Source organism: Falco naumanni, chromosome 2 (assembly GCF_017639655.2).
Source record: "Falco naumanni isolate bFalNau1 chromosome 2, bFalNau1.pat, whole genome shotgun sequence".
In the NCBI taxonomy this organism is placed as follows: domain Eukaryota; kingdom Metazoa; phylum Chordata; class Aves; order Falconiformes; family Falconidae; genus Falco; species Falco naumanni.
This window is the reverse complement of record NC_054055.1, coordinates 59648192-59670207: the sequence shown is the minus strand read 5'-3', so window position 1 is coordinate 59670207 and position 22016 is coordinate 59648192. Positions and strand designations below refer to the sequence as shown.

At 40.7% G+C, this 22016-nt stretch overlaps 1 protein-coding gene across 1 annotated transcript in view; it reads right to left on the bottom strand.

Annotated features, from left to right (window-relative positions):
* The window catches only part of ITGBL1 (integrin subunit beta like 1), a 138862-nt gene extending 118695 nt beyond the window's left edge, over nucleotides 1-20167 (bottom strand). Inside the window, exons 1-2 of the mRNA XM_040584472.1 lie at nucleotides 19952-20167; nucleotides 18467-18675 (exon numbers count right to left, since the gene is read on the bottom strand). Coding sequence (XP_040440406.1) covers nucleotides 18467-18675; nucleotides 19952-20049 — 307 coding nt within the window. The 5' untranslated portion in view covers nucleotides 20050-20167. The remainder of the gene's footprint in view (nucleotides 1-18466; nucleotides 18676-19951) is intronic.
* Between the last annotated feature and the right edge of the window lie 1849 nt (nucleotides 20168-22016).

The following is a 22016-nucleotide window of genomic DNA, read 5'->3' as shown; positions in this document are numbered from 1 at the left end:
ACATACAGCAAACCTGTGAATCTCCTCGTTTATCACCCGCTGTTTGGGGATGGGGAGTAAAACTGTGTGGTCACACAACCAAGTTAGACGTACACCTGGGAAGCCACAGGCGTACGTGAGCAATATGCTTCCCCAGAGAGCAGGGACAGCTGCTTCGTGCCCCAGGGTGGGCTGTATTTGTGTGCTCACCGCCTTCCTTCGCCTCGGAGTACGTGATGCAGCCAGGCAATTGGCCATCCTCTTGGGTCCCCTCCAGTAACTTCATGCAGGGGAATCTTGCTCATGGTCTTAACATCTGGTCCACTTGGGGAAGCCAGCTAGGTCTCCCTTCCTCGTACTTAAGGCACAAGGACAAGGTTTAAAATGATCAAATCTACAGAAGCACAGCATTTAAAAAGTTTAAGGGGGGGGGGTTGGGGGATAAAGTTAAAAATCAAACCGGAACTCATGATAAAAAGATGATGTCAGAAGAGGTGAGAGTATCCCACTGAAGGGGACTGCCATGAATTAGTTTCTTAGTACTGGGGAGAGGCAAGTTTGTGCCTTCTGCTGTTGCTGCCCCCGTCTCTTGGCATTCAGTTTCTACAGGAAACCAGTTTTCAGTTGCTGCCAAACTTGAACCTCACGCAGCAATAAGTTCACAGTGCTATCAAGAGCTTTGTGCTATGACTCTATGATTCTAAAGCAAATCTTGAGCACCTCTTCATATTTACTGAGCAATAAAATATCATGCCAAAATTAAAGGGTGCTTCTGAAAATAGTTTGAATGTGAATCAGAGGATATTTCAGCAGATCCAATGGAGTAATTACAGGGTAGGAAGAACAAATAGACTGTAATAGATAAGTGAGACAGGCAATCATAGACAAACTCTTTGCTTCCCTGCTGATGGATGAATAGAGCAAAGGGTCACCTAGGTGGGGGTTTCTATTTAACTTTTTGCTGGTAGATTTATTCTTGATGTCAGGCTTAAGACCAGACCCACTATTTGGTAACAATACACTGGATATTTTTAACAACAAACAGCTCTGTGGAGTCTTCAACCACCATCTAAAATAGGTCTTTATGGAAGGATGGTAAACTTTATGTCCCTGTTATAGAAGGGAGGATTAAACACAGAGGGAGTTCAAATTAACCTGTCCCATAGTCAGATTGAGCTAGGGCAACAAGATCTTCCAATTCTTAATCAAGTGTTTAAGCAGTGTCAAAGTGGCCTTGCAAAGCTGTACTCAAGAGCTAGAAATAAATTTTTGGCTGAAGCTCCCCAGAAATTGTAAGCCTTGGCGTCATTAAGCCTTCAGTGACCAGTGGCAACATGACATAGCCATGATGAACCATGTCACTGCTTTTGATTATTAATGGCCTCTTACTAGGCATGAAGTCTGAGACAAAGTCAGTAGTTCTATGACCGCAGCCTATATTAACAGAGAGATGCTTGGGCCCAAGCAATAAAACCAAAATTTCTTTCTTATTTTATTTGAATGATGAAATTTTCACATTCTTTCTTCAGAGTATCTTCAATTTATGGACTTTTAAGGTCTGGCAACTTAAAAAATGCTTAATTGCAGGACTAAGCAAGTCTATCCCTCTGCTTTCTGACACATATCATGTACCACCTTCTCTTTGTTTGCTTGCTCAACTTGTTCCTCACACACTTCACAGAGAAACCCAGGAGTAATGAACCCAACCAGTCAGCACATATTCAATAGAAAACCCAAAGTCTACTAGCAGCTTGAGTGGTCAGAGAAGCATGAGAAACAGAAAGTAACCTGGGGCAGGTGGACAGATTGAGTACTAATGAGGCAGGCAGAACTAGCCTAATTAACAGCCCTTCCTTAAAAGACTATCCATGACAAAATTTTTCTTTTCTGCCTTTCTGTTTATCTCAAGGCTTCCTTTTTTTCTGATTGAAGCTGCAGAGCTTTAAAAAAGAAGTCTCAGAATAAGATGATTTTTTTTTTTTTAATAAAGAAAATGGCAAAATAAATCGGTTTGGTTTCATGACCCACCTCTCCTCACAAAAAAAAAAAGTATTTTAAACTATTTCAAATTTTTGAAACATGAATCAGAGGAACTAAGAACTATTTCATCAGAAGTTCATCTGTACTACTTTTGATTGTTTTTATCTTGGTGACATAGACATGTTTTGACTTCATGTCTGTTATGATCTGAGTAACTTCAAAGCCATCCTTTTCTTTAGCAGGAGACTGGACCAGCCAACCTCTACAAGTCCCTTCCAACCTAAATCACTCTTTGATGCTATTCTAATAGATTGGCTACAAACCAGCCCATCCTTTCTGTTTTCACTGTTTAACCAATACTACTGAAAATGATGGCAAGAAGTAAGACCTCCAGGGCTGGAGAAGCCTTACTTTGTGATGGCAAAATATATTGTTGTATGTTTATAATAACATGTATACAGACAAAGGGATATGCTTCAGAGGGGTTTTTAACTCATGTATTCATTTTTCTCCTGTCAAAATTTCTGCTTGACCATGAGAACCAAAACTTTTCAGAAAAGTAAAAAAAATTCTCACATGTGATTGATTCCTGGTGGGAAGTAGAGCTGGATGTGTACAGCTGAATTTCAGAAAGGAGCACTGAAATTCCTCTTTTGACCATGAGGGTGTCTGGCTGTGTTGAGTGTGTGACATAATAAAAATTGTGACATGAAGACAGCTACAGTCAATAGCAGTGTTGAGAGCCTGAAAATTCTGCCTCAGCACAGCTGATGTTAACATTTTTGAAGTTTAATTTCCCTAACCCTGTCATTTCTGCGGCTTGAAAAACAAGCATCTATGTACCCTCTGCTCCTTGTACCTATATTTCTTTTGCATGTTCTAATTTCACTATAACCGTTACAAACACTGCAGACAAAAGTAATGGAAGTTTTGCAGACAAGCAAAGTAATGAAGAAAAAAGACTGGTTTTAATAGTTATTAACAGCTGCATCTATACCTATTGACTTCTTCCTCATTTCATCCCCTAAGATGAAATCCTCTCTTTCACTCTCTTATGAAATCCTCCTGCTCATCCCCTAGGATGAACAGTTGCCTCTAGGCATCCTCTATACCATTTGTTCCAAAACCAATGTTTCTGACAATTCCCTGCTCATTTACCAACCACACAATTGTTTATGAGATTCTAAGGACCACTTCTTATTACTCAGGAACCAAAAAATATGTCTTGAAAGTTCATGACAATACAAGCTTAAAACATTTACAGAGAGAAATCCACAAGTCTATTCAGCAGACTGCACAGCCCCGTATCACTTTTCATTCCCCAGGATTTGTAAATCAGAGAGTGTTCTTAGGCTCTTTGCAAAACAGCAAAAGTGATCAAATTTCTCAGCCATATTAAAACACAAGTGGAAATATATTAAGAGAAAACACAGAAATTCAGTATTGAACTGATATTAATGGTATGTACTGCACTATCTTCGCAGAGCCTTCTGCAGTGCATCATACTATTAGGTGTCTGGACAGTAGCAGAAAAGATTAACTGAAATCTGAATATATGACTAGGACAATATCTTGCAAAGGCACAAAAAAAAAAGTGGTTTCAAGACACATTCATAGGCCAAGTAACTCCTGACAGAACTAATCTTGTTGCAGTACCTCTGGAACTGTTTGAAAGCCAGGTATATCAAAGTGCACCCATGGCCAATGTGCATGCTATACGAACAGAAAAACTGCCTGCAAGAGCAGAAGAACAGGTGGTCCTCAAAAGCATTATCAATGCTTACATTCCAGTTACAATACAAGGAATCTTTGGTTTTAAGGTTTACGTCTCAAAATTACCAAAAAATCAGTATGACTTTGCATTGATTTGTCTCTATAGAAACCAGAAACACGCCAGTGTTTAGATGGTGATGCTCTGCTCACCAAGTCACTCCACTACATTTGGACTGCATCTGGTTTAGTATTCAAACTTAGAGCTTTTAAAAGCTATGATGCAAGTACCATTTTTAACTGCTTATTTTACATGTTCCAGTATTTTGAGTGAGGAAGGAAATAATATTTTTATTTAAATTGCATTTCTAGCACATTTATTATCACAGACTATGAAAGTGCTTTTATTGTTGAAATGCTACCTTGGAAGAAGCCATTAGTGAGGGGAGAAGCAATGAAGACATTGAACTATGTTCACTTCCCTGATCATTTTATTTTAATGCCAAAACATATCATGTAATGCCAATACAACGTGTTTCAGCACAGCAGTCAAAGAAATAATCTTTTTTGGCTCTCTCCCACATTTTTTCCAGAAATATATCTTGTCTATCCGAGTGTCTAAAATGGGATTTTCCCACATAGCTGGTTGCTTGGAAAGGTGTTAGTATTTCCCTATCAATATTTGACATCTGTCAGGCCAGTCTCCCCTTTCTATACTACATGCACGATGCCTTCAGGCATCAGTCTCCTTCATTTGCAGGCTGAATGAAACCACTGGGTTAGGAATTTTGTGAATGTCACCATCACAAAATTAATTCACTGTTTAAAAGCTGTGGGTGCTATAACAGACCTACAAAGTTTCGAGGAACACTTTGTACTGCATGTAGTCTCATATATTCCAGCTGCTGCTTGTATACAAGGTTTTTACATTTGTTTCCAACCCTCGATCCTTCTCTTCTCACTTTCACCACATTAAATTTCCTATGTGCATTTTGATTCTTTTTCAGCCAAGCAATAAGCCATGGCACAGCGGACCTCTTGGCTTCTGATGCCTGCCAGAAGGTGTTAGGAGGTATGCAGCCAAGATAATGCTCAGTCTGATCCATTTTTGAAAAAGGATTTAAAAATTCAAACTGACAGCTCAGAATACAAACAAAAGCCTGAGGTTTTGACATTGCTATGACCAAAAAAAAGTGTGCTTAAGGAAAGCAAGTACTTATTATAAAGGTGTCAAGTAGGTGACCAAATGAAATGTTAGCTTTTAGGTAGCAAAGAGACTCTGCATATAGTGACTTTAAAGTAGGGACAGAATTAGCAAAACTATCCATCAGCAATACTATATGACTCACTGAAAGACATTTAAAACCACTTCTGTGACTCACATGGGGAGGAAAAACAGAGCAAAAGTGGAAGAACAGTATACAGTGGCAGTGTCCATTATGCCAAGACACTATGGGACTCCAGCATTGGCCCCCATCATACACTTGTGAGGTGGTATTTCTGTCACATAATATGGATGGTGTAACATCACCCTCTAAAAGTACTCTGTTTTCTTCTGAGGCTAACTTAACAAAAAATTTTAAGCACCACAAAGTTAATTGCTTTTATAGAATATACAGTCCAGGAATGCAGATATTCCCCTTACAGCAGCTTCTGAAATCATTGCTTCTCAGCAGCAGCAATTGAATGTCACAGTATCAGCAAGACCAAACCACAGCTTCCATGAAAGGCTTGTCTGAAGGGATGTGAGAGACACCAGGCTAACAGAAAAGTTAAGCAACAATGTTTTAGTATTTCTTGGATGCAGAAGAAAAGCAGAAGACTGGGGAAGCTTTTTGTGGGGGTGGAATTCCCTGTTTCCTTCCTACAAATGTGCATGAGAAGTGTGATGAATACCACATGCCTAGGTAATGGAGGAAGACCAACAGAGGGAAAGAAGGCAGAAGAAACACTCATACAGACCTGTGCTGTATGCTAGGTCTATAGCATTACCCAGTGTAGAGCCCAGTGTTTTTAAGGTGAAGAAAGGAATAGTAAGGGTAATTCCCCAATTCCCATTGAGATGAAAGAAATCAGGTTTATAGAAGTGTTGCACCCTCACAATGGCAACATCTTTTGACTTTCATCAATCTAGGTAATGTTTTCAGCTGTCAATACAGAGTTCAGTTCACTGCCATGCAAGAATAATTACCTTTCTAGAGGGTATAATATTGCATTGAGACAACATAAGGAATGCATATCTTCATGGCAGCGCTAAAAAACTGGCCTTTTTTATAAGTTTATTAGCAATGTAATACTGTTTGCTACCCTTTTTTCATTATATTTTATAATATATTATAAATATATTATATATATAAATAATAATATAATATAAATATATTATATTTTATAAAGTAGTATAAATACTGTAAAAAGGTGAAAGTTGTTAAGACTAAGATTGTAGTCTTAACAGATTAAAATCAATGTTATGCATCCCTTTCAATAAATTCTTGTATTTAGAAACATAATAGCGTGTTAAAAACTATGATCATACTGCCACAGATCCTTCTCACTAAGGCGGAACACCAAGCCAACAATTAGTTTCACAGCAGCATCAAAGAAAATCAGCCTCAAAGAGACCTCTGGAAGAGATCAGCTGGTCCACTTCTGTGCCTGGAGGCACAAACATGTGAGTGTTGATCCCTCCTGACAGATATTTTTCCAACCTGTTCTTGAAGCCCCCAGTGACAGAGATTCCACAATCTCCCTAAGACAAGCTTTTATACTATGGTCAAAAACATTCACACTCTTGGGAATAAGAAAAACAATGCACAGATAATTTGGAGCAACTAAAATAAACTGTAAAATTTCAGTGTGCTGTGCCACCTACTCCAGGAAGGAGAAAATGTTGAAGGAAAGAGAAATTATGATACAGCAGTGTACATCTGATTTATGCCTATTTTAAAGATTCCTTGGTTTAGATTCATGTCCTGCCAGGAGCCTCTACAGCTGAACAACGCCCACATGAACAGAGTATGAGCTGAGAAACAGTATTTCATTTCACATAATTGTGGTTTATTTCTACAAGGTCATTGAATACCCAAGGTGGTTCAGCACCTCTTGAAACCATGCCTCCTCTAAGAAAATATAGTCCTGGAACACAAGTGTGAGAGCAGAGGTCATTGGTTTGAGAAAGAGCCACCAGGAAGAGTAAAGAGACCCAAGGTGGGTCTAACTTCCACTCAGGTCCTCATGGAAACTGTTCTTTGATGAGCCAGAAGAATGGGTTAGGAAACCTATGAACTGGGCCAGACAGAGACCACCCAAAAAGCAGAAAATACTCTGAGAACAGGGACTGGAATTAGGAAAAAAAATTGGCAACTGAGGACAACAAAAATGTTCAGAGTGGGGCTGGCAGCCACTGCTTATACAGAAGAAATGGAGAAAAAGCCCAGACAACAACACCTGAAAGCCTGAAATATAGAGGACTAGAAGCCCATATGAAAGGCCAGAGGAACTATGAGCTTGTTTTCAAAGAGCTTGATAAATGATATCCCAGACAGATTATTTTTAAAACCTCTCACTATGAATTCCTTTAATAGGCATATATGAAATAAAATTAAGTCTGTGGTTGCTGTATTATTTAAATACAGCCTCCAAAATATCCTGCAAGAACTTCATTCAAAATATTTTCATGTGATATGTGTCTTTGAAACCACCTATAGAGAAATCATGCTATAATTTTTGGAAAATCTCTGTAAAGAAAACCTCTTATAACCTTCATGTAAGGTTAGAAGACATCATTTAAGCAATTCACAGTTGCATTTAAAATAGAATTTTCTTATTTACAAGACAAAATCTTACAGAACTCATATACAAAAGCATTAAGATGGTGAAGGGAGAAGTAACTGACACGCTGCTCATCCAATTAGAAAATCTTAATCTTATCATCACTTTCTAAATCAGCAGACCATTTAATAAAACCTGGGATAGTTCTGTCAGTGGAACCAATTCCTTAATTAATACAGCAGAGTCTAACTCTCTGAAAGATTAGTTTTCATTTATCAGAATGTTTTCACACGCAAGTCTCATTTCTGGTAAGTCCAACTCTGCCAGTCCGGAGAACAATTATTTTGGTAAATGTCCTGTCAAACTACTGCTGAGTAACATGTAACTCTTTCAAGGAGTACAGTATACAGAAGAAAAACTAAAGAGAAAATCAGGTAAAACGTTGTCAGGCTTAAAAGCATTCTAAACTTTGGAAATTTCATTATCATTATTATTGTTTTACCATTATTATTTGCAGATAAATGGCAGGTGTGATGCTGTTGTACCTTACTCTGCTAGTAACTGGTGAGTCTGGTCAAACACGGGGAGGAGATGTTGTGAGACCAATTCTCTGTTGGCATAACTGTATTGATTTCATTACACTTATGTTAGCAGAAAACACAGGCTTCTGTTTAGGTTTTAAAATAGCCAGACCATTTGCTTTTATTAAAACATTTTTTTAACCAGAAGAATAGATATAAGTGACAGGATCCATTCCTAAATCTAACAAAGTGTCTGAGTGAGGTTTGGCAATTTTACCATCTCCAATGAACTTTTTTGTGTATCTCTGCGTCACGTACACAAAGCTGGTAGGAAGTTAAGCATTATAAATCTTGAAAAGACCTTGCGCAATTACCTTTTATTGTGAGACACAAATTTATGCCAGTTAAGCCTCTCTGTTTAGAACAGGCCACACACAAAGGAAAGCAGTTTATAATCGATGCCAATGATATGCTCTAATATTTCTTCTCTGTGCTTCAATTCATTAAGAAATCTTGGGGGAAAATGGTGGTAGGAAGTGTGAGAGTCCCTCTCACTGTAAGATGATGTCCTAAAGCCCTGGGAATGAGAAAGGGATACGTTCAGGAAGGAGAAGAAAAGTTCACTGTGTCTGGGGTTGGTGGAGGAACAACTTATGCAGAGTGACTTGTTCTGGGAGTTCTCTAGAAGGATCTTCAGCAATGGAAGCAGGAAAGACATTGCTCCAAGAGCTTTCCAGGGCATACCAGCCTTAGGTTGAGCTGCAGTGGATGAATCAGCCAGGCTTAAGAAGCTAAAGGAGAGCTGGGCCAGCAAAAACTGATCTCTCTCCCCACGCCCCCCACCATAAAGGATAATTGTAAAAATGAAACTCGGGCATTTTGCCTTAAATAAAAGGATTTCCACAAATGCAGGCTGTAGGCAAACCCACATAAATGGAGAGCAGTATTCAACTGCAATTACTCCATTCTCAGTTCCCATCTAGAGAAACTGCCCTTTCTGGTGGATGTGATGGGCAATTTCCTTTCAGTGACAGCTGGTACCTGGATGCCTTCCCAGGCAGGCTGGGAGTTGAGTTTCATTACATTTGCAGTGTTTGTGATGAGGATTATCTGTGGTTTGAAACAGAAGTGAAAATGAAAAGAAATTCTTCCAAAAGACGGTCATTAGAAGTACCAGTCCTACAACAGTACTCCAGTGAAGTTCTTCAAGGCCATCTTCTGATTTTAAATACACTTCTTACTGGTTATCTGCTTCCCACAGAATTTACCTGACCACAAAGGTACCAGACAAAAAGCTAAGTAAATTTGTAATACTGACTTCTGTGATTCTGTAACAGAAGGTCTCAACATTATCACTGCAAGTCAGACTACAGTTGTACAATTCATCCATTGCCACTATTCCTTCCAGTTTAAAAAGTGCTTGAGAAAGGACAAAGTCAGTGCAGATTGTTAGGGTGAATGTGCAGTATGTTCCAAGAGCCCACATAATTTTTTTTTTACATGTAAAGCAGATATATATGTAATGATTAAAAAGCACAATTCTGCAAAAGCATTCAGGAGAACCACACTGCAACATGTTCTTATATGGCTTTTTGTCATGGCATTGCCACTGCTCAGCGTTATTTGAACCTCCTGTAAGTATGTTTGTAAGATTGTTTGTCCTTCTCCATTCCAGTTCTTCCCTGTTGCTGAAGTGAGAGGTCAGAACTTCTCCAGTAATCCTTCAAAGAATGACTTTATAAACACTGTTTTGAGGACTGTTCTCTGGAATGCAGGCATGACACTGCACCTGCAGCTGTCAACATTTCTTTACAATCTTTTCATAGTGAATTTAAAAGGTTATGAACTTAAAACCTTCTTTCTGTTTAAAAGTCTATCATTCTGGAATAGCTTTGAAAATGTTACTCTTAGCTTAATTAATCAAATTTATTTCAGAATATTCTGAATGAACAAACTTTGCCTGACTGATTCTCTGTGGTTTTGACTTGCTACAAATTCACCTCCTTATTTATAGGTGGAACACTTCTAAGTTGGAAACACACTGGGTGTTTTCATAAATCAAAGCTTCTCTCACTTGGATAATCATACATAGGAATCAACCATTTACTAGTATGTAACGCACAGACAGTTCTTTGGAAAAGGAATACATGTCTTATTTGTATGAAACAGTATTTTTAGCATGTAAACATGAATAAAAAAGGTTTTTCTGACACAGTCTTAACTGATAATTTTCATGCTATCACATTTTATTCTTGCACCTGATAGGGGCTCAGTGGTCTAAGAGTCCCTCAGATACTTGGGCTCTCTCCTTAGTCTTACTACCAGTCTAAGATGATCAGGAGGCATATTTTTGATCTCTGACCCTCAGCTTCCCCTCTCCTCAATATCAGAAGAAAAATATATAACTTTTAGTATCTTGTTGCAAGAACTGCAAAGAAGGGTATATATCAGAGCTGGATGCTGTGATCATTACAGTCAGTGTCATATACCAGACACGTTCACATCATCTGAAGTAGGACTTGCATTCTTTTCTGGAGGGAAGTCCTGCTTATATGAGCATGTCATTACCAGCTGATTTTACCATCAACTTGTGGTCCCTAAGAATCCAGTAAATCCAGTTCAGAGGGAAACAGAGAATACAGTTGAGTGTCTCAAAGATCCCCCAAAGTAAACAAGATAATCACCATGCAGCTATACAAGAAAGAAAGGAAAGTGTTTAAATTTCAGCTTATGAACTACACCTTCAGAAAATAGGTTACTCACAACAGAAATGTTTTTTAAGACATCCAGATTTGTTACTACTTTAAAAGTCACAGGAATTGCTCCCAGGACAAGTCAAAAACTGTACAGGTGTACAAGTGAAAAGACAAAGAAAATTCCTCAACTAATTATTTTATTTATTTTTTTTAGAGCATATACTCACCAGGACATGCAAACACAGAAATGGAATGAACTATTTAAGTTTACCTCTTGTTCACAGACAAATGTCATTCATTATTCATCTCTAAAAGGAACACTTGCATCTTCATCAGCTGAAAAGCCACTCAAACCATATACAAGCTCTACCTGAATTTCTGAAGGGGAAAGGACAGACAAGGAATGAGTCTGGGTGTTTTGGGAAGGGGAGAGAAAGAGGATTTTCTTAAGAAGATGGGCTTCTGGCTTCTGAGACTCAATCGGCTTGCACCCTTGAGTCTAGCAAATATCCAGTTACTTTCTTCAAAACATAGTTTAAAACACTCAGAATAAGGAAATAGGGTATGAAGAAATCTGTTACATGGCGAAAAACTGCTTTGCCATCCATGCTCCCCACATTTCAGACAAATGAATAGACTAAGGTAAATCATTAACATTTATATCTTGCTTTAAATATGTTATCAAGTTTATAAAGTAAACCATTTCAAATGTCAGAAAGCAACCGTTTCCCTCCTGTCCTTAAAGTTTATACTGGAGAAAACCATTATGAATACAAAATCAAAAGATGTATCATGGTGCAAATGCACAGGACTCTTCATTAGTGGTAGAGAGTCAGATTTAGCATTTCTTAACTGTCAACCACACAACTTCAGGATGTGAATCATTTTACTTACGAAATTGCATGCAGAATGGGAAAAATACTTACAAAGAGCTGTTTTTGCATTCAGTAGCCTCTAACTGTGGACCATGAAAGCTAACATCCCCAATACTTAAAATGACTCACACCACTTGGTCTAAAAGGCTGAACTGGAACTGCTGGAAGCAGAGGACTGGAAAAAGCATGACTGAGGGAGGTGTGGCAGTCTGTTTGGGACACGGGAGGATTCTCCCACAGTCTGCTGGTGCCCCTCCCGCTCCTCAGCATTTTCCTCAGGAATACAATACTGTGACCAGGTGCTCCAGACACAAACATCTGCTGCTGCATGCTGCTGCCAAGGCAACAGCATCTGGTGCTCACACTTTCCAAACCACAAAGTTATCACTCAGTTCACTCCTGCCAGTGTCAAGAGTTGGCACTCCCAGCCACTTTCCCCATAAAATGCCCCAGATATGCCTTCAAAGACTGACTGCCACTTTTTAAGCCATTGGCAAGAAAACACCCCAGAGTATCCACTGCTGCTGCTCAGGTGGGCCGGCAGAAGGGCGAAGCAGGTCTTAGGAGCATTAGGAATGTAACTGCTGTCTGGAGAAAGGGGACAGGTGCAACTACAATTAAACTCTCTTGAATCTTTATTCCTCTTCATACCAGAATCTGATCATCTAACTTCTTGAGCTGATGTTCCAGCCCACTCCCTATGTCCCAACTCACAAACCTCTATCTGCAAATATTCACACCTTCACTAGGGAAAGAAGCTATTAAATAGCCTTTTAAAATGTTGTTTAAAAGAAAGACATTTTTTTCATTATATACTCAGAATTTGAACAGAGGAGTGGAGGAAAACATACATCACTGGGTCTGGATAAGTGTCTTTTCGATGTAGAATTACTGCTATGAGCAGGGCTTGCAAGCATTTTGAGCCAAAACAATCCCCTCCTTCTAGGGAAAAGTAAACAACCTCAAAGAAATCAAAGAAAAAACCACAAATTCCAGCTCCTTCACTTTTGCCTTGTTCTTTGTAGTATTTCCAGCTCCAAAGGAAACTTGGCTCCAGCAATACAACTGTGATACACCACAACACTGGTAAATTCCACTACTACATGTATACTCTGGGGTCTTTCTTTGCATAGAAGCCAAATATCAGTCCTTTTTAGGCACAAATGACCTTTTTTCCTGAGACAGTCCTAGCAATGTGTTTTTTCCTCCTAAAAAAGCTCATGGAAACTTAAAATCAACATGTTCCTTGTCAGGACCAGCTACCTGGGAACACCTACACCCAAAGGTTTATAGTCCAGTGGCAAAAGTGATGGATGGTTTGAAGCCCTTTACAGGAAAAGCTATCTACAATAAAACTTTAAATAAAGCATAGAAAATTTTAGCAAGCCAGTCAGTTTGTCTGACAAAGGCTGTCATAAGAACATTTAATGAAACCCATCCCTTGATGCAGCAGGTAAGAGCATTAATACACTCTTCTGTAACATTAAGTACATCATCTATTTTCTGTCATCCATGTCTTTTCCATATCAATGATAACGAAAAACAAATCTTTATAAAAGGACTCAGTCTGTGAAAGCCATTTTGTCACAAAAGGCATGCTTTCAAATAAATAAAAAAATACTTCAGTCCATTATCAGCCCGTGAATAGCATCAAAATTCAAACCCATTTCAGAGCACTTATTTACATTATCAAAACTTGCATGAAGGTTTGCTTTTTCTCTGCAACAGATGAGCCTGTCACCCCAGTCTAAAGAAGGGCAAAAGGTGAAGTAGATGTTGTTCTCCCCCCCACCCTTTGCTGTTGGTGATGGCATGAAGGGCTGCATCCCAGCTCTGCTAGGTGCTGCAAAAAAGCCTCTCCCTCCTTCCACGTGCCCAGTGTACTCAGTTTGGTTTTTAAAATATTTTCCACGAGTAGTATCTGCAGGTAAAGGTGCTGAAAATGAGAGCTAGGCATTTAGCTATGAATCGTTTAAGAAGATACTTTTAAAATGCCTCGCTTCTAGTAATCACCCTCGCAGTGCCTCTCTCTGAGCTTCCTTCTCGTGCCTCTCTCACCATTGCTGTGAACATACACACTGCATTTGGAACTACGGCAATTGTAGATGCATCAAAAGCAGCTTGTGTGTACCTAGATCAGATCGTGAGAGCATAAAGCTGAGAATAATACTGGCTTTAGCTTGTGCTTTGTAAGTTTGCCAGGACCTTGTGCACCTAGCAAGGCAGCGATCCTGCAATGAGGTCTATGCTATCACAACTTCACTTCACTAGAATCTGGGGGACCTGTTTTGAGATGAATATGTATGTTATTATCACACCTACACATCCCTGCTCCTAAATGAAGTGTCACTTAAGCCAAGTTCTGAAATCCAGACTAAAGCAAACTAGGTCAGAGAAGAACTGCAACATCCACTTTCATCAACAGCCTCCTGCCCTATTTTTAGCTTGGTCTTTTTAGGAAGCTGTGTCTCCGATGACCACATGTGCCACAGCTGAGTCTTTGCAAATGTGTCCTCTGACAGAGAAGAGGCTTACACCCGCTTTCAAGAACGCAGGGCTTTGAATCTCACTTTGGATCAAATGGTAATCAATGCAGGTCACAGACTGGCCTTTCTTTGCTTTTAGCAAGAAATGCTGCTCAATGAAAAAAAAAAAAAAAGCTTGTCAGACCTCCGTCCAGTACAAATACAAAGATACAGTTGTTAGAGCGTTTCCAACTCAACTAAGATAGCTCTACCTAAAAACTGCTCTTTTTGTGCAAAGAGCAGTCCTCAGCTCAAAATGTTCTCCGTATTCCATTCTCAATTTCCTGACTCTCTCCAACTGACTTACAGGGCCATATATCCCATAAACTCACATGGATGCATAACTTTGTATTACATTACTACTTTATTTCCGATTTATCTTGTATTTCCACATCCACTCCTCGTCAAAGTAGTATTTCACTTGTGTTCTCTGCATAGTTTAAAGCCTTACAGAGAAATAATGGCACTGATATCTTTCTGTCCTTCACATAACATGATAACACTTCTGGCTGTGAAAACCTATGACTAACACTGCCATTACATCGCTGAACTAGCCTTAAAATAGGCACAGCACTTACAGCAACTACAGCTTTGGAGAAAGTAGCAGGAAAATTTCTCACTGGCCTGAACAGCAGAAACAAATGTTCCCCAGCAACCGCTTAGGGCAGTGGTAAATCACACAGTTGCCACAATTATTCAGTAGGTGTAAAAGGTATTTCCATTTGGAAAAAAAAATGTTTATAAAATCTTAATAACTCTGGGAAAACAAAGACAATGAATATAGTTCTGAGCAAAGAGGAACGTCCTTCTTCATATGTCCCTCTCCACGCTGTCACCGAATCGTATCTGCCCCTTGAGCTCACCAGCTATGAGCAGTGCAATCATACTGCCTTCATGTCCCAGCTGGCAATTTCCGTGGTCCGTTCTCTAGGAACATCTAGAGTGTTCCCATTCCAGTTGCTCATGGAAGTCTAAACTTTGTTTACTTTTCCTATCTTCATTAATCACAAACACAGTAAAAAAGATTAACCAAAAGAAAACCCCAAACCCAACAGCCCAGTAAAACTGATTTTCCCCTATGCTGCAAAACCATAGAAAAATAAGTATCAAGCAGCAAAGTTATAGGAATTAGTGCCACATTCCTCTTTCCTTTCACACAACACAGGCTCCACTTATGCTAAGAAAGCCTGAGGCAATATGAAACTCTCTGAGGTCAGAACTACTAGTTGCAAATAAACAGCAACAAATACATTGTCTGCTCTGAATGAAGCATAAATCCTTTGGGGTTTTGATTCAGTGTTTGATTCAGCCTTCGTCCTCTTAGCTCATCTCCTTGAAGACCAGAAGAAAATGACAAAATAAAGATGTCACTGACACTGCAAAGAGAATGACAGTATTGGGACTCTTCTTTCCTCTACACCCTATGATATGGCAGGCAGACAAAAAGGCCACTGAGGACAGGAGGCTCAGTGACTCAGAGTACAGCATTTCATTTCTCTCTTCTTCTTTGTTTCTGACTCCATGAAAGATCAGCTATTGCTTTATCAATCTCAGTGGGATAAAACAATCAGAATTCCCTCTAAAGCACATGGAAACGCCATGGAAGGGAAACACAGCAGAGAAGTCTCAAGAGAGAGTAAACGGACAGAGACATTTGCATCTGCTTTCCTTCTTTACTCATGGCATAATCTTTTCCCCATTGCTTATACAAGATGATAAGAAAAAGAAAATCATAAACAGATAGAAATCTTCTCTATCTTCAGGCCTTCTCTTTTCAGAATATGGGTGTCCCATGACTGGTCCAGAAGCTGGATCTGACCCAGAAAGTCCCCTGAAGATAACGAGCTGCATATTGAGCAACTAAGTATTTTGTTTAGCTTGGGACAGAAGAGGGGAGTTATGTCTGAACAATTATGTTTGGCACTCATGACTCGAACAACTCTGCCTGACAACTCTGAATACGAACATCACTGGTGATTAGACATCAGTCACTTGAAAAAGGCATCACTGGCAGCTTGAAAAGTAGCTTGTTTGAAACAGCATTAATCTCAAATATTGGAGGCTCTCTAGAGGAATATTCAGTGTCTGGTAGTTCTGCATGTGGTACCAGACAGCAGTTATTGTTGTACTCATCAGGAGAGACCCACATTGGAACAGGACAGCAAGTATCAAAAAAAAAAAAAAAAATAGGAAAAAGGAGAACAAAGCAGGAAAGAGGAATAGAACTGCAGTAAGACATTTTGGCTTTTCACCCAGAGGAAACACAATTTCATCATTGAGTTTAAAAATGTGCTCAAAAATGCAAAGAAAGGGAGGCATGTCATACATGAGAAATCAGCTCCATGGTGTGGCACTAAGAAACATCAGAAGGTGCAGTTCACTGAATGGCTGGGCGGTGGGGATGTTATTCCTACAACATAAGGACCAGTTATACTAGATCTGACCATCTGTTCTATGTTCCCTTCCTCCCATACATGCACAATGTAAAGTTAAGTGACTGAAAACACGGGGGGAAATGAAGAGAGCAGCATGCACAGCCTGAAAGGAGGTGTCTCACTCCTGGACCCAGACCCCGTGTCCCAGCCCTGAAGGAGTTACCCAGGCCTGTGCTCCTGCAGTGCTGGGCAGCCCTGAACTCCAACAAAGTCAGCTGGACTTTCAGCACTGTTGTCAAAAAAACAAACTAAACAAGCAAAACCCCTAGGCCCCTCACAGCTGTTTCCCTGCCCATTACTTTGCATTGATTTTTTTACTACTTTTTTTCCAGAAGAGTGCATTTAAATTATTTGACATCTCAGTGGTAACGCAGCTTCAATACTCCAGCTACAAAAGTTGACAACTACAAAAACTTGTTCTTTATAAAATGTTTAATCACTTAACATTCACATCTTTGAACTGCTGCACGAAGTGTTACACAAAAGCTAAATATTGTTAGAAATTTAGTGGTTATGTTTATCCTGCCAGCACCACTTTCCACCAAAGCACTGACAAAACTCTCAGCCACCACTCGTGACATTGACAGGAACATAATAGTGGAGTTTGCGGCAGAATATTAAAATTGAAGGAGCTTTCAGTTTCACTTTATACAGCTACCCCAGCAACAACAGCAAGCATATTGAAATCACACCACCAACCAGGAAATTCTTGTTTGGGACAGCAAAGCACTGAAATGATCAGCAGACCCCTGATACTTCTTACGTAATTGGGCTTGACACTGCTAACTACAGAGTCTATAAATCAGTTTCTCCACAAAACCCTAAAGTCATAGGTGCCAAATACAACTATTTTTCTCATAATCACATCCTTGATCTTTTCATATTATTACTGGACTTCTTATTCTTAGCTACTTTGTTGCTAAAATAAGTTGCTCTTTTTTTCCTACAAAATTTGCCAAACCCACTACTGGAATGCATTTGTATTGTCCTCTTACTAGGAGAATTCCTGTAAAATTCCCATTGACCTAATTGCAGTTTTTGGCCTGAAGAGATGACACGTTTGTGTGAATCTGGTAAAGCTGTTGAAGCAGGGATACTGCAAATTAAGTACCCTTCTGGCCTCTTTCATCGAGCTTCAGTCTGAATACCCTTACGAATGTGATGGCATTTCTCCTCCCTGCTTTCTTCTAAGCTGCTTAAGAGGGAAAAAAAAAAAAAATATGTCCAAAATCCAACTGAAATAGCCCAGAAACTTAAGTAAAGACAGCTGGAAAGATGAAAGAGTGATAATGTTTAGATGCAAACCAAGCAACATGTTCCAACAACTGGCAGGGACTAAATTCTGTCCCAGAAATGTTATTTCATCTGTCATTAAAGAATACAGTGTCAGTGGGGAAATCTCTGAAACCACAATGCAATTACATTGTTTTAAGTCTTTATTTGGAAAGCATTACCATTACTAGAGAAAAATAGAGTTTTCATATCTATACACCCTGAGTGTGGTACCTGTTAAAGCAAACCTTCTTCCTTATAGCAGGAGAAGAAAAAAAAAAAAAACAAACACTACAGGACAAAACTGATTGTTTATAGATACTTTAAAACCTTGGTATATAACATATACCATCATTAGGTAAGCAGTTCAAATGCAGTAATACTGTATGAAAAACACAAGCAATATTGTCCCCTGCATTAGATTCAGTTTGCAGAGCCTCCAAACCAAAGCAGCTCCTGCTTTTGCCCCTGCTGCAGATGCAGACTTGCTCTGGGCAAAGTCCCATTTCATGGCAGAGACAGTGCCTTTGACTTGTATCCTTTAATCTAACAAAAACTTTGGATGTGCTCACAATCCCATTTAGAGTCATGGTTCGGGGACACATACACAACTGTGGTCTCTACTGTAGCAGTATGCTGTGTTCCCAACATATTCCTGCTTATAATATATACTCTTAATTTTCTAAGCTTTTGTCACCTCCTTACCTGCACAGATCTTCCCATCATAGATCTCACACACCCAGTCGTGGCACTCGCAGAGCGGACCGTAGTATTTGCCGGACTCGGTCACTTGGCAGATGCAGACTCCACACTCACATCTGCCTCTGTCACTGCACAGTTTTCCCCCTGGGATGCGGCACCTGAGCTCCGACTCAGTCTGGGACAGCCGGCAAGAAGGACTACCCAAAACGCTCCTGTAGAGGACAGCAAAAAGAACAAGCTGTGGTCAAAGCCAGGGGCTGCAGCTCAGAGCCGATGACAACCTGGCTCATGGGAAACCATCCTCTTGCCATGGCTTCAGCCGATCCCCAGAACATTGTTTTTAACACCACCACTTTAGTTACAGTTCTAAGCTATTACTTGCCTCAAATCACCCAATTTTCTTCTCTTTCGTCAGAAATCTCATTGATAACTGTGGGAATGCTTATATTGTATTTCATTTACCTTGTTAACTGCATTAGGCTCATGGTTTTCGTTATGCATGTCTGGTATAGATGCATATACATGTATAGTATGGTTATCTGTCATGAAACATTTTGATCTGGATTATTCAAAAAAGTTTAGAAAAGACATATACATCCAAACATCTAGGTAGCATAACAGGAATGTATGATACCAAAAAGCACACCTATGGTTGATTCTAATAAACACATTTGCCAGAGTAATCCTTCTGGTTGTCATATATATAGGACCCATGCTTTCATTGGAAAAGGAAACTGAAGTAATCACTGCTTTCCATGCAACAGTGTAGTTTGCGGCTCTGTTTTTAGTAAAGTCAGCAGAATCCAGATGCTAGATCTGAAGATTTGCAGCTCTGCCATGCAATTGTACCATGCACTGGAGCACACAGAGATCAGGACTTTCAGGACATACACAGGGAAAATAACACACTGCCTCATCAGGAGCTGGATTGTAGGAAAACAGAACAAAGGACTGGCCAAGCCAGAGTTGTTCACAGTGCTGGGGAATCCTGAGGATTCAGGTGACTAGTACCTGCCCTTCTTAGACACTAGATTTTGCAGGCTCTGGGGTACAAGCTGCTGGCTCTGAGAGCAGGTGGGTGCTGGGCCTGGTGGAGGGGAAGAGCAGAGAGCAGCGTGCCTCGCTGTGCCGCTGCACCGAAGAGCGGGGAGCACACAGGGGTCTGTGGTTAGGAGCCTGCTCCACTCAGGCAGCACTACGTAAAGGTCTAGGCGCAAAGAGTCATCGCTGTTCAGCTCTTTGCCCTTCACTGCTCTAAAAGCCTGAGTCTCGGGCATGAAATACATCATTGCAAACAACCCCCTCGGTTTACACAGCACCAGTTTAAGCGCCCAGTGACCCACAGCGCTTCCCGCAGTGTCACTTCCAAGCAGGCAAAGGAAGAGCTCGCAAACGACTCCGCCGCTCCCCCCGCAACCCCAGCCTCCACACTCCTGACATCTCATAAATCGGTCGAGCCCCGCCGGGAGGCTGCAGAGCCACACTTACCGCAGGGCAGGGGGGCCGGCCGGCGGCGCGAGGTGGCCGGCTGGCAGCGAGGTGACCAGCAGCAGCACCACCAGCCCCGGCAGCCCCCGCCCGTGCATGGTGCGAGCCGCGCCACGCCGCACCTGGAGCGCTCCTGGAGACGGCCGGCCGGACAGACGGCCGGACAGACGGCCGGGCAGAGCCGCCGGGCGTGCGGAGAGCTGCGAGCTGGACAAGCCCGGCTCCAGGGCTGCTCCCCCCGTGCTGCAGTGGCTCCGATTAGCTGCCTGCGAGCGGGATTTGGGCAGCGCTCTGGGAGGGAGGCCGGTGCCAAACCCCGAAGTTTACAGTCTAGGCAGGGAAGTAATTAGAAACAGTTGCGCAGCCAGATGGTTTATTTTGATGTTTTAAAAGTGGCCCGTTCACAGATGTGAACGAACTGTCTCGTTCTCGAAGTGCAGGCACCGTAAATATTTGAGGTATGCGGATCCCCCTGTCCATTGATGGCTGGCTGCTTGGGATAACCTGTGTAACTCGGTGGGGGAAAAGCACGCGGCTGAGGAGACAGGACCAGTGCTCCCCGGCTGCAGCATCCCAGCCTGGCTGCTGGAGCACCTCCCTCCCGCCTGCCGCCCCAGGTCCCTCCTTTCCCTGAGCTCACCTGCCCATGCCATTGCACCATGCCACACCACGGCCTGATGACCCACACCAGCCTGAGGGACTACAAATTAAAAAATATTATGAGTGAGCCGCTTCCTAATGCCTCATTAAAACGCACAGTACAATACTTCACCAGAGCAGTGGGAGATGTTGGAAGTGCTTTACAACTAAGCTAAAATGAGGGGTAGTCTCTCTAAATGAGTAACATTTGGCAGGAATGGCCACATGCACTTCTTTATGCTACAGAAAAGTTGCAACAGTTTTTGATGCCTCTGGTTATCCTGGGAAATCAATGATTGCCTGGTACCTCCCCGGGATGGAAAGCTCTTACAGAAACAAACATACACCATAACAGACGGTAGGGTATAGGTGTCCTAGTCTACACACAGACACACAGACACACAGACACACAGACACGCGCGCGCACACACATGCACGCGCGCACACACGTGCACACGCACGCACACACGCATGCACGCGCACGCACGTGCATGCACACACACACGCACACACACATGCATGCGCGCGCATTTTTACAGCAAGCAGCTTTCACTGGTTCCAGCACCTATATTGGAGACTAAAGCCCTCAGCAGCTTTCTCAAAATTAGTAACTCTTGTTTTATTTTCATATTACGTATCTGGTATACCACAGTTTATACTGTTCTAGAAAACATTTTAAGATTTGGTTACAAATCCTTTGACTCAGATGCTGCCTCTCCTAAAAGTGTAATTAGGTGTCTTACATTTTACATCGTGAACTTAAGGGTACAATTCCCAGGATTCCTGCTAACGTAACTAGTTCTGCTAGTATTTTTCTTAAAAAAAAAAAAAAAAAGTATTAAAAATGCATCAAGCATTTGGCTTTGATCTGCTGGTCTTACAGATACGAAAATAAACTTTAAAGTCCAGTTTGGGGCCTGTAAAATCCAGCTTTTAGTCAAGTACCCATCCAGTTGAAGTATAAATTTTCATTGGAAGGCAAAAGAAGAGATTGGACAAAATCTGTTCTATCTATTCACTAAAGATACACAGGTTAAAACCAAACATGATTTCCATGGACTATTAACACACAATACTTTTGTATTATTTTAATAAAGTATCTTGAAGTTGTGAAGTGTAAAACTTTGCTCTCTACTTGTAGTGTATTATCCCCTACATGACACATAATTTTGCCCTAAATTATAAGCAACTAGAATTAGGATGTAAAAAAAATCTCAGATCTCTCTATATAGCTGCTGCATATTGTATACTGATTTTTAACAGTTTTGTTGCCCTTTATAGTGTATTTCATATTGCAAGTATGTTACAGAATTTTCTCATGCAACGCAGCTCATAAACATCCTGTACTAAGAGTGATCTGTTAGCTTCAGTCTTGTGAACGTTTACAGTTGTGCTAACTTCATGCATTTGACTTAATTTGATGGAT